Source organism: Catharus ustulatus, chromosome 22 (assembly GCF_009819885.2).
Source record: "Catharus ustulatus isolate bCatUst1 chromosome 22, bCatUst1.pri.v2, whole genome shotgun sequence".
NCBI classification, from domain to species: Eukaryota; Metazoa; Chordata; class Aves; order Passeriformes; family Turdidae; genus Catharus; species Catharus ustulatus.
In genome coordinates this window covers 1,300,284-1,312,927 of record NC_046242.1, presented here as the reverse complement: position 1 = coordinate 1,312,927, position 12,644 = coordinate 1,300,284, and the positions used below count along the sequence as shown (strand labels likewise).

At 50.5% G+C, this 12,644-nt stretch overlaps 2 protein-coding genes across 6 annotated transcripts in view; both read right to left on the bottom strand.

Moving 5' to 3' along the window:
• The window catches only part of SYNRG (synergin gamma), a 34,797-nt gene extending 33,857 nt beyond the window's left edge, over positions 1 to 940 (bottom strand). For all 5 annotated transcript variants that reach the window (XM_033078364.1, XM_033078365.1, XM_033078366.1 and 2 more), the window contains exon 1: positions 870 to 940. In XM_033078364.1, coding sequence (XP_032934255.1) covers positions 870 to 940 — 71 coding nt within the window. The remainder of the gene's footprint in view (positions 1 to 869) is intronic.
• A 1,339-nt stretch (positions 941 to 2,279) lies between these two features.
• On the bottom strand, positions 2,280 to 8,271 carry DDX52 (DExD-box helicase 52). Its single transcript, XM_033078571.2, has 15 exons — positions 8,165 to 8,271; positions 7,810 to 8,026; positions 7,378 to 7,508; positions 7,005 to 7,190; positions 6,608 to 6,751; positions 5,742 to 5,853; positions 5,431 to 5,503; positions 5,152 to 5,355; positions 4,691 to 4,781; positions 4,382 to 4,504; positions 4,006 to 4,156; positions 3,668 to 3,743; positions 3,425 to 3,496; positions 3,222 to 3,314; positions 2,280 to 2,950 (listed from the first exon to the last, which is right to left on the bottom strand). Exons 1-15 carry the CDS (start codon positions 8,249 to 8,251, stop codon positions 2,863 to 2,865), a joined length of 1,848 nt encoding a protein of 615 aa, XP_032934462.1. The 5' UTR covers positions 8,252 to 8,271; the 3' UTR covers positions 2,280 to 2,862.
• Between the last annotated feature and the right edge of the window lie 4,373 nt (positions 8,272 to 12,644).

The window sequence follows — 12,644 nt, the reverse complement described above, 5'->3', positions numbered from 1 at the left end:
AGCAGACAAGAGACTACATTGAAAAAAAAAAAACAAAAAACACATTACTAGAGTCTTCAAAGGCGGTGAAATCCAGTTTTCCAACCTTTCCAGAAACACAACAACATCTCTTTTAACACTGGTTCTTTCTCCTGACAGATTGCTCAGTCCTCTCTCTGGCCAAGGTGCCCTTTGTGAGAAGGAAAAGGGAAGTCCCCAGGGAGGCTCGTCCCAGGAGGCAGACAGACCTGCCCGGCAGTGACAGGACATTTACTGCTGCTGAGCAGGGCTGGCAGAACCCCCAAAATCCAGATTGCAGCTGCAGAGCCTGATGGCAAGTGGGGCACAACTGCCCAAGCCTGGACACGGTAGGGGAGATCAGCTGGCCCTCAAAAATGTGAATAAATCCCAGCAAAACGCAGAGCTACCGTGGCTGCTTTTCCAACATCACATCTGGGACCTTGCCAACCCACCAGGACCCTGATGTTCCATCCAGGACCACAGGTACCACACCTGAGACCCACACACCCCACCCAGGACCCCACAAAGCTCACCTGACAACACACAAACCCCACCTGGGACCCCCACCCAAGATCTCACCTGAGACCCCACCAGCCACACCTGCGACCCCCACATCCCACCCAGGACCCCACGTACCACACCTGAGACCCCACACACCCAACCTGGGACAGTCAGAACCCCCGCACACCCCACCTGGGCCCTGACCCCTCTGCCCTCCCATCCCACCTGCCCTCCGAGCCCCCTCGCCAGCCCTCCCATCGCCCCCCAGCTCTGCCCCTCCCTGCCTCCCCGGAATTCCCCATCATCGTTCCCCCATTTGTCGCCTCCCTCTGCACAGCCCCTCGCCGCTGTCCCCCGGCAGCACCGACCTGGCGGCCCCGGCCGCTCCGCCGCCCGCCCCGCCGGCGCCCCCCGCGCCGGGCCCGGGCCGCAGCGCCATCTTCGCGCTCGGCCCCGCCGTCTGTCAGCGGAGCGGGGCGGCTTCCGGGGCCGGCCCGGCCAGGCACCGCCTTCGGCCCCGCCGCTCCCCGTTCTACAGCGCTCGGTTCCTTCGTTACACGGCCCTGAGGTCCCCGGGCTCCGCACCCCACAGAGCCACGGCCCCACAGCCCCTGGGCTCCACACCCCACAGAGCCATGGCCCCACAGCTTCTGGATTCCACACCCCACGGAGCCACGGCCCCACAGAGCCACAGCCCTTCGGTTCCTCCGTTCCACAGCTCTACAGAGCTCGGTTCCTCCGTTTTACAGTCCCACAGAGCCACAGCCTCTCGGTTCCTCTGTTCCACAGAGCCACGGCCCCACAGCTTCTAGGCTCCACACCCCACAGAGCCACGGCCCCACAGAGTCACAGCCCCTCAGTTCCTCCGTTCCACAGTCCCACGGAGCCACAGTCCCTCGGTTCCTCTGTTCCACAGCTCTACAGAGCTCGGTTCCTCCGTTCCACAGCCCCACAGAGCCATGGCCCAACAAAGCCGCAGCCTCTCGGTTCCTCCATCCCACAGAGCCACAGCCCAACAACTCCTTGGTTCCACAGCCTCAGGATCCCGCAGGTCCTCACTTTGACACCCACAGAGCCCTTCAATTCCACAGCACAACTCCATTCCTCCATTCCAAGGCCCTACAGAGCCCCACGGTTCCTCCATTCCACGGCCCCACAGCCCCTCCGTTCCTCCATTCCACAGCCCCACACATCCCCATCCCCTCGATTCCTCCACTCCCCTGACCCAAAGCCCCTCGGGTTCTCAATTTCACAGCCCCACAGGCCCCCAATTCTTTGGTTCCACAACCCCTGGTCACCAGGACAGGCCTGGATGGGGATCAGCTTCCCCCCAGGAATGCCATGTTTCCAGCATCCAAACCATCACTTTTCCGTAAAAAGGAAAAAAAGTGCTGCCTTTTCCACCCGGCCTCCCCCAGGGTCACCCAGGGATCTGTGACAAGTGACAGGACAAGGGTAATGGATTCACACTGACAGAGGAAGGGTTAAATGGGATATTGGGAAGAAATTCCTCTGTGAGGGTGCTGATGCCCTGGCACAGGTTACTGTGGCTGCCCCAATTCAAACTAGACTAAAAACCAAGACAATCCTGTCCAGAAAACCTTCTTTAAGGACTGTAGTTGCAAAGAAGCCATTCCTGCCTGACTGGAATTCTGATGACAAAACCAGGGTGGGCTGAGAACACACTGGGCAGATGAAGACAGGGAAAACACAGAGCTGGGCCTTTTTTGCCTGCAGAATTGTTCCACCAAGGCTGCACAGACACACAGGTCTCTGAGTTAGCATCTTACGACCTTGTTTATTCTGGTTTCAGGCTCAATTATAAAACAGTACAAAATTATGGGAAGTGTAAATTATTAGTTATTTCAAAATAATTTTCTGGAAGAAAAACAATAGGACGAGCAGGCTTTACTTTCACATATGAGAGGGTTTGTTTTGGCTTTCTGAATTGTCCAGGGAAGTCTCTCACAGAGGCGTTTATCAAACCTGATGGTAAACACTATGTGGTTTTTGTCTCTGAATCTCCTGAAAGTGTCTAAAAAAATGTCTTGGGGTGATCTGAACACAGACCATATTTCCAAGGAGCTACACTAAACTGTGAAAGCAACACAAACTGATGCTGGCTTTGAACCATTCTCAGAAACACACAGCATTCACTGCACGAGCACATGCTCCAGCTTCTACAAGAAGCATCCAGGAATTCTCTCCTGGCATTGCAGTAGAGACTTTCCAGCATGTAAACCTCCACCCTCACCCCAAAGGAAACATCAGAAATGTTTTTCTCCCTTCACCATCGCTGCCATCATGGTTCTTCTGTTCCAGCACAGACAGAGGTGTCAGTCCCAGCTCGCCAGTCTGAATTCAGCTTTCTGAAACAGTCTGTAATTTACTGCCCTTTTTGTCTTCTTTATCTTTCTTCTTTCCCTTGGTATTTTCCTTTGTAGTTTTCCTACAAGAAACACATTGCAGATCAGGACACCTGAACATAACCAGTGGCTTAAACTCAGGCTGCTATCACCTGACACATGGCACCACACAAGACAAAATGTTGTCATTAATCCAAGCTCCAGTAGACACACACTGACACTAAAACTTCATCACTAAAATAATTAAGACTGGGTGGTTCATCCAAGCAGGTTATCTGTTCCTTTGTTTAAATTTTCTGGGCTGTTTCTGGATAAACAGCATCTCTTACCTCCTCTTCAAAAAAACCTACTTACATTTTTCTTTTGCCTTTTTTCAAGAAGCACTTTGGGGTGGTACAAATGGATTCTCTTGTCAAAGGTTTCTTAATGAATTTCTTCTTTTGTTTGCTGAGAACAACATGAAAGATGAAATTACTAGGGTTTCTAGTTCCAGAAGCTACCATAAGTTATTAAAAAGCACTGATGAAAAGACTGGTTAACTGCTCAAATGAACATACCTCTGCAGTTTGGGCAAATGTTTTATGTATTCTGGCACAGGACAGCCAGCTCGCTGGATGACATTGGCAATACTGGAAAGGACAGAAGGGAAGTGATCAACTCCAGTGCTTGGACAAGTGATAAATATTTTTTTGTGGAAAACAGCAAAACAAACAAACTGGCTGGTGTGTTGTTGGTTTTTGTTTTGTGGTGATTTTTTTTTAAAGCAAGAAATAAAGACATTATTAATAAAGACGTATTACCTCCGTAATAAAGGTTTATCATCTTCTGTGAAGAAAGTGACTGCCTTTCCTCTGTGTCCTGCTCTTCCAGTACGACCTGCCAAGCACACATTTTGCAGAGCAGAGATTTTACTTCAGACATCTCCCTTTATTCCTCCTCACAGCCCAGCCTCCTGATGCACATTCACAGACTAAGGATATACCAAGCAGCCAATCCCCAAACTTTGTTCCCAGTGAATGAAAGCACAGCCATGTCTCAAACATCTCAATAAGGTTCATAGAGCACTGACAAAAATGAGCATCTACATTAAAGACCTCAGAAATGGGAAAAAGGAGGTGATTTGTGAGCCATGCCTCACCTATCCTGTGGATGTATTCCACTGCACTCGTTGGCAAATCATAATTGATGACCATATTCACACCTTTGAAGTCCATCCCTCGGGCCAGTAATGCTGAGCAGATGAGCACCCAGATCTTCCCAGCTCTGAAACTCTGCACTACTTTGTCTCTCTAGGAAAAGAACAGAAAATATATTTAGAAACAGTCCAAATGGCAATTTGAGAAAGGAGGTGAACTTCTTTCCTTAAAGTTGTTGTGATGTTAAGGAATAAAACTAAACCTCTGAACAAAAACCTGCAGGAAATTGCTGCCACAGTTACCTGGAGTTACATTCCAACACTCTTGTTTTACCTTTCTTTCTAAAGCATTTCTTGAAAAGAAATAAAACCCTCTTACCTGTTGCTGGGTCTTGTCTGCATGGATGACATCCACATTGATGCCCTCATAAATAAGCTCATGGAAAAGCTCTTTAGCCCTCTCAATAGACTGTACAAAGACAAGGACTGGAGGAGCAAAACCCTGCAAAAGAGTAAGTTCATCTCAGGTTCCAAAGTCCTCTTCCTTGCAGAAACTGAGACACAGCAGGTTTGGGCAATGGTTTAACATGTGTGACAGAGAAGTGTTTAACCTGGGAAACTGGGAGTCTCTGACACAACACAGCTCAGTTGAACAGGAAGAAGAACATGATCAGTCTCTCCAAAATACCTTTTTAACAAGCTCTCTCATTGCTGTTAGTTTTCCTGTTTCAGATCCAACAAACAGCAGCTCTTGTTCTACTGTCTCTGCTGCAGAGTTTCTGAAACCAGAAATCCAACAGAAACCCTTCAGTGTTTTTCATAGACATTAACAAAAACTTACATATTAATAAATATATGTAGCATATATAACCCCCATAAAAATATTACCTGGTGAATGAGAAATACTGCACAACAAAACCAATTTCACCAGTGCACACTCCTAAGATTGATGTTTATTTGATGATAAAGTAATTGGCAAAGGAAAAGAAAACTTTATTCAAAACACACGAGAAAGATCCACGTGCCTACACAATTTTTTCTGGAGACAAACAACCTGCAGTGCTGACTAACAACAGCCACAAAACCAAGCAGGCTGATGATGCAAAGAAAACGATTTCCCAAGAAATAAAAAACCCAGAAAACACCAACCTTGCTCCAACAGACACCAGCACAATGTTGTCCAGGTTGAGCTTACACCACTCCTCCACATCATGGGCAAAGGTAGCGCTGAACAGGGCCCTCCTGACCAGGTGGGAGGTGCATGCCAGGAAGATGGAACCCAGCTGATCCCTGAATCCTGACTTCCCATCCTCAAACAGCTTGTCTGACTCGTCCACCACCAGCCACTCCACGCTAGGAACAGGGAGGTTTGAGTTTTAGGAGTGCCACGTCTGAGTGGCAAAGCACATTCAAAACAGACTCTCATACCTGCTCAAGTCTATTGCTGGAGGATCTTCTTTCAGCAAATAAATGAGTCTGTTGGGAGTGGTAACCAGTATATCTGTAAAAGAAGTAAAATGTCAAAAAAGATACAAAATAAACCCAACAAAGAGCCCTGAGAAACATCAGTTCCAACCCAATCTGCCAGAGATACAATTTAGCAGAGTCCATGTCAGAATCACTTCCCATTTCTTCCCTGCCACTTTTTAACCATCTCTTTAAAACCACACAGCCCAAAGAGAAAGGTGATACTTTTTAATTTTCTTAGAAGCACTTCAGTCAGTCATTAAAACAGTTACCAAATTTCTTGGAAGACTTGGGCCCAAACTTCTTGGCTGCCTCAGCTGCTTTGTGGATCATGTGGATTCTGAAGCCTGTGCCCTCTGCCAGCTTCACCAGCTCCCGGTGGGTCTGGAAAGGCAGCACAGATTGGAATTTCAAACTGGGCTGATGAGATTTCTCACCCAAAATCTGCTGGCAATCATGGAGTCACGGAATGATTTGGGCTGAAATGGACATTAAAGCTCATCCAGTTCCACCTTCCACTATCCCAGGGTGCTCCAAGCCCTGTCCAGCCTGGCCTTGGACACTTCCAGGGATCCAGAGGCAGCCACAGCTTCTCTGAGCAACCTAATCCTGAAGCCAGAGCTTCAAACCTCATCCTGATTTCAGCGTTCAGGGAAAGTTCTCTGTTTTCCTTAGAATAATAAAATGCAGATCTCTAACAGGCATTATTCATGTCACTACCTCAAGTGGTTCCCTCTCTCACATGAATAAAAACTGCCCAAAGGTGTCATTTTTAATTTAATTTTAATAACACTGCTTTGTTATGAAGCTATTCCTTGAATTTCCAAGTTAGGGACAAACAGATAAACCTCTTGTAGCAATCTCAAGTAGGAAAGGAGGTTTTAAGAGCATCTGAGCATGGGGCAGTTTAAAATATGATGAAAGAATCTCGAGCCTCTAATCTAATCATTTAGATTAGACTCAGATAATAGATATGTACCTACTTCACAGAAGTCAAAAGACTTGAAAGAAACATTTAAATTAGCTTTCTCTGATTTGTGAGGGCAATAAAGGAAAAAAAAACATTTACTAAGCTGCTCTTTTGCTGATGCAGTGAAAACACTGAAACCCATCCAGGTGAGATTCCCTCAACACACACCTGGCTGGCAAGTTCTCGCGTGGGTGATATGATCAGAGCCCTGAATCCTTTGTTCCTGGGTTGCTTCAGATGTGTTAAGAGAGGGATACAAAATGCCAGTGTTTTTCCAGACCCTGTAGGAGCTGAAGCCAAAAGCTCCCGACCCTGTAAGAAAAAACGAGAGCTTGTATTTCAGTAGGAAAAAAAAATCCTAGTAAAAATTATTCCATTTCCATAAATATCAATGCTGCAAACTGACACAAAATACCTTAGGAAAAGCACAGGTGAGGAAAACTGTGGAAGCCAAGCTTCCAATTTTGATGAAGTTGATCCAGGTTTAAATTTGCCCCAAACGCAGCCATGGCCCCAAACTTTGCAGAATCCCTGAAAGCCCAGACTGAAATCCCACAGAACTCACGTGCAGCATGACAGGAATTGCCTGCATCTGGATGGGAGTTGGGACATGGAAGCCTGCAGCCTGGATATTCTCCATGATTTTAGGGTGGACTTTGTACTCCTTCTGAAGCTGATCAAAGGTGGCAATGGGGTCAGGGAGATCTGTTCCCTGAATGTTGATCCTGTGCTGGTTCCTGAAGCGATTTATCTACAAGATAAAACACAAACTCCTTCTTCTTAATTTTACACCATAAAACTCACAATGTATGGATTCATATCCTGGTTCTTTCCCCCACACTCAGTCACCCTCCTCCAATAAAGAACCACCACAAATAAACCTCAGTTTTAGATCAAACACCCACAGAACTCCAGGAACCTGTTGTTGCTGGTCCCACCTTTTCTCTCCTCAAGCGTTCAAGCTTCTCTGCAGTAGGTTTTTTGTCTTTTGCATCTTCAAACTTTGCTTCCAGGGAGGACATCCATTTTATTCCATTGTTTTCTGACAGCTCTGGCATTGACACTGCTCCTGGAAGTTACAAACAAATTGAAATTTCCTTTAGCAACATACAGACAGGCATTACTGGGAGAGAATAAAAATCTCAGACCCTTTTTTCTCTCATTCTCAATAAAACTAATGAAGACTCCAGAAGGATGGCAGCCACATCCCCAGCTTTCAGCACTGAATCTTGGCCTGGTTATTAGATCAGCTCTGAGCCAGGCCAGCCAAGGAACCAGAACTGAGTGGGCTTTAAAGTCCCTTCCTACCCAAACCATTCTGGGATTCTTTGATGATTCTGCCAGGGATACACGCGTGTGTGTACGGATACCTCGTGTCTTTTTCTTTTTTCTTTTCCCTTCACTGCTTTCCGCCGTTCTTTTCCTCTTTCCATCGTTTTTCCCTGCTCCATCTTCCTGCTGCTTCACCTCCTCTTCAGCCCCTGCGTGCCCCCAGCCCTCCTCCGCAGACCCCTGAGGGGCTCCCTCCTTATTCCCGAAGAAGTCGAGGCTCTCCAGCGAGACGCTGCCGCGGTTCCCTTTAACCACCTGCGGGAGAACAGGGAAAAGGATGAGACGCCATAGCCCGGCCCCGCTCCTCAGCGCCGCGGGCGGGGAGGAACGGCGCTCCGCAGGCTGAACCGCGCAGGGGCCGATCCCCGAGCCCTCCCCTCGGTGTCCCCGTACCCCGAAGCGCCGCGCGTCCAGCCCGAAGCGCCGCACGTCAAAGCGGGCGCCGGTGCCCAAGCGCCGGAACAGCTCGTGGGTCTCCATGCTGCCGCCTCCCAGCAGCCCCCGCGCCCCGCCGGAAACGGGGAGCACTTCCGGTGGGGCGGGGGAACCATGGCAACCGCCATGGCGGCCGCTGCCATGGCAACGCGCGGCCGCGCTCCCCTAGGCCGCAGCGAGGCGGGAGCGACTGTCGCGACAGCACGAGGCTGGCGAGAGAGGGTTCCTTCCCTCTGTGGCCCCTTCCAGCTCTGCTGCAGTCCGGGAGTCTGGGAGGGAGCGGACAGGAGGATGCTCTCAAGCTGCGCCAAAGGAGATATTGGTTGGATATTAGGAAAAAGTTTTTTACAGGAAGAGTGGTCAAGTACTGGAATCGCTTGCCCAGGGAGGTGGTCGAGTCACCATCCCTGGATGTGTTTAAAAAAAGACAGCACGTGGCACTCAGTGCCCTGGTTTAGTTGAGGTGTTAGGACATGGGTTGGACTCAATGACCTTGAAGATCTCTTCCAAATCTGTGACTCCGTGATTCTGAATTTGTGATTCTGTGATTCTGTGATTCTGTGATTCTATGATTCTGTGTTGTTGCTGCCCTGTGCACAATCACTCTGCTTAATCCTCAATTTATACTAACAATCCATCCTCACAAGTGTGCCTGAAGAAAGAAATGCTTGAGGCCGTGGCAGGAGCAACCTGGCAACTGGCTGAGCTCCTTAGGCCATTCAAGAAAGTTTGCCCAGATTAAGATCAGAATTTATTTTGTTAATGTATTTGTTCATTATTATAAACTGTGAGATCCAATAGTGCAGGTAAATCTAGTACTCTCTATCAGATCAAACAATACAGATTTTTCCATGTTATTCATGAAGGTAATTTAATTAGCAGCAAAAATAAAAATAGTTAATGTAATAAAAGTCTCAAGGGCTAAAGGTCTATGCTGCTGAAATCCAAGACCTCTAAGGCATATAGGCCATGGCTAACATTCACTACTTTAATAAACTTTGAGATGAAAAATTGGGTAAACCTGATCCTCCCCTCCACCCTTCTCTGCCTGATTTATAGTGCTTTTTCTTTACCAGAATTTTAACTCCCCAGCAAATGGGTGGAAGCAGCCCCAGGGACCTGGGTGCCGAGGACCACAGCGGTGACAATTCCCCTTCTTGTGTCCCCAGTGGTGAATTTCCAGTGAATAAAGACTCAGCTCTACGTCCTTCGTGCTGTTCCCAGGCTGAGGCTCCTGCTTTCTGCTGGGAGCAGTGACTAATGGTTGCTGCGAGAGGATGGGCAAGAATGTGGAGGCATTTGTGTAACAAAGAACTATAAATCATCTCCAATATCCATCACTCACCAAGGGATGCTGTTGGCAGATTCAAGAGCGAGGAAACAGGGAATATTCTCTCCATCGGTCAGCTGGGAAATCCCTTTGTGTCAGGGGTGAGGAGCTCTGCTTCTGAGGGCAGAAATCCCAGGAATACCCTGAGCTGGACTCCACAAGGATCATCCAGTCCAGCCCAACCCCTGACCCTGCACAGACACCCCAACAATCCCATCCTGTGCCTGAGAGCGTTGTCCAAAAGCTCCTGGAGCTCTGGCAGCCTCAGGGCTGTGCCCATTCCCTGGGGAGCCTGGTCCATCCCTGAGCACCCTCTGGAGATCCTGGCACCTTCATCATTCTGTTTTTGCTGCTCTGAGCAAAGCCTTGCAGAGCTGAGCCTCCCTCAGGTGCCAGCAGCAGAAACCCCACGAGGCAGAGGATGCCTCACTGTGTACCCTGTCTCTGATCCAAAAGGAAAAGCACAGAGCCTCCACAGGGAGTTCCCACCCCCACAGCAAAAAGGAAACATCCACCTGTGCCAGGCTAAGGGGGCATCAACCCCCCAGCCACAGCCACCTTGAGGGGGCAACAGCCTCCATGGCCCAGCTTGTGTTTTTCCTGCACCTGCTGAGGAACCTGGGCTGGGTACAGCCTTAGCAGAGGAGCCAAGCACTGCTCCTTCTGCCCACGGGCTGCACAGGGATGTGGGGAGAGCCCTGGCTCCTGCTTCCACTGCTCATCCTTGCAGCAGCAGGTACAGGTGGGTGGGGAACAGCCAGGGGCCCTCCTGAGCCTGCCACAGCCCCATCCCTGCAGGGCTCAGGGATCTCTGGGGTGGGCAGAGCAGCCCAGGTGAGATGTGCCACTGGGCAGGTCACTGGGCTGTGCCCCGGGCGTGGAGCTGAAATAAAATCCCACAGGATGGCAAAGCAAATCAGGTGAGTGCATTTATTCCACCACGTGCACAGCCGGGTCCCAGTTGCTGTAGCCTTGGGCTCCTGGGGAAATCCAGCCAGTTTTTCTCTGTGTGTCCATCTGTTGCACAGGTGTAGGGCAGGAATTGCAGGAATTGGGACTCCACACCCCACACCCTGCCCTCCTGCTTCATCATCATCACTAATATGCACATCACAGCCAATTAGCCCGGCTGAGCACACTGGTGACCTCTGACCCCTGCTGTGTCCCCCGATCCATTAACAGCCCCTGAGCCCTCAGCTCTCAGTATGAATTGATGTAGCATCCATTCTCTTGCAGCAAAGAAACATGCGTCCTCATTCAGCTGTCCATTTCCACTTTCTGTTCCTTTGTGCTCTCCTTCTGTTCCCTGTGTTGCTAACCTGGTCACCACTTCTTGACCCCATGTCCCCGTCCCTCCCAAGGGTGTTGTAATCCCAACCACTACCAAAAAACTTTTACTTTTTTCCCCTTTACTCACATCTTATTTAGGGAAAAATGGTTTCCAGCAGTGTGGGAGCTTTGATCCCCTATTCAAGAAATCCTTGCAATGTTTTTTTAAAGACTTTCTTTCTAAGGCAAATGAATTCTTCATAAAGGGGGAAATGGTGTGCTGGTTGGGCTCTGTTCATCTGAGGAAGACAAATGATCTGTTTTATTACTTGAAAAGCATAACAGTTGAGTGTGTAGATTTGTGATTTATCTGTAATTAAGAATCCATTTGAGCAGCTTATTAATTACAGAGAGAAGACTTCGTTTTGCTGAGTAGAAAAGTAAAATCAAAGCCCCTTGAATTAGAAGACAGCGTAAAATGCCTGAGGCTTTGGTTTTCCACGGCTCTGCACTACGCCTACACTGGGACAGGACAACTCTAGGGCACATCTGAATTTTTTGACTTTTAAATTTTCTCTCTGGCTCAGAGAAATAAAGTCCAGGGGCTCAGCGACCTCTCCCTGCCGGTGGTGGTGACTCCGCAGCGCTCCCGTTCTGCCTGGGCTGCTTGGATTGTGCCGCCCCTTTCCCTGGGGCTGCAGCAGGGGACAAGGATCCTGCAGGATTCAGCGGTGCCGGAGCTGCAGGAACAATCGGGGACGCACTGGAGCAGGCAGAGAGGTTTTCTCTGGATGCTGAGTGCGTTTTGGAGTGTTGGTTCAGGACAGCAAACTGCTCCCGAGCTGTTCTGCCGGTCTTTCTGGCTCACATGTGTGCCCGCATCGAAGCTGTTCACGGACTAGTGAAGATGTGCTACGGGCACATGGGGTCGGGAACTGCTCCGGCTGCTGCCCAGCAGGAGAGCTGGCACCGCCCGCACACAGCCCGGCCCCGCACGGCGAGAGCTCCGCATTCCTCTCCGTGCTCCCAAAACCCTACCATAGCCCGACCCAGCCCGCTCAGAGCTGCAGAGCCTGCTGGCAATCCGATGGAATGGCAATACTGTCCCTAACACCTGGCAGCTGTGCGGGCAGCACTGCCCAGCCCTGGCACAGCTCTGGCACTGCCCTGGCACAGCCTTGGCACAGCCCAGCCCAGCCTGGCACAGCCCTGGCACAGCCCAGCCCAGCCCAGCCCCGGCACAGCACAGCCCAACCCAGCTCTGGCACAGCCCTGGCACTGCCCAGCCTAGCCCTGGCACAGCCTTGGCACAGCCCAGCCCTGGCACTGGCACTGCCCAGCCCAGCCCAGGCACAGCCCTGGCACAGCCCTGGCACTGCCCAGCCCAGCCCAGGCACAACCTTGGCACAGCCCAGCCCAGCTCTGGCACAGCCCAGCCCTGGCACAGCCTTGGCACAGCCCAGCCCAGCCCTGGCACAGCCCTGGCACAGCCCAGCCCTGGCACAGCCTTGGCACAGCCCAGCCCAGCTCTGGCACAGCCCAGCCCTGGCACAGCCCAGCCCAGCTCCTGCTGCCTGTCCTGCTGACATTCCCGGCAGATCCGGCCACCTGGCCGGACTGGCAGAACGGGTCTGGAGAGCCTGCGTGTGTGAGCTGAGCTCTTGTGCAACCGCGCCTTCCTTGCGTGAGCACGCACTCCGAGGGACGATTTATAGTCAAAATCGCTCAGCTGCAGTTTAAAGTCCCTGGAGAGGCCAACCCGGTGCCTTCATGGCCAGCAGAACATCCGAGGGGTGAGCTGGAGCTTCCTCAGCCCAGACTGGCTGCAGCCCGGCCAGC

Bases quoted from the DNA above. Each gene is read 5' to 3' on its own strand.
- DDX52 (XM_033078571.2), bottom strand. From the start codon at position 8,251: ATGGAGACCCACGAGCTGTTCCGGCGCTTGGGCACCGGCGCCCGCTTT. The intron at 7,191-7,377 runs GTGGGACCAGCA...TTTATCTTGTAG, and splicing joins AACGCTTGAGGAGAGAAAAG to ATAAATCGCTTCAGGAACCA. The intron at 3,497-3,667 runs GTAATACGTCTT...TGTCCTTTCCAG, and splicing joins GATAAACCTTTATTACGGAG to TATTGCCAATGTCATCCAGC.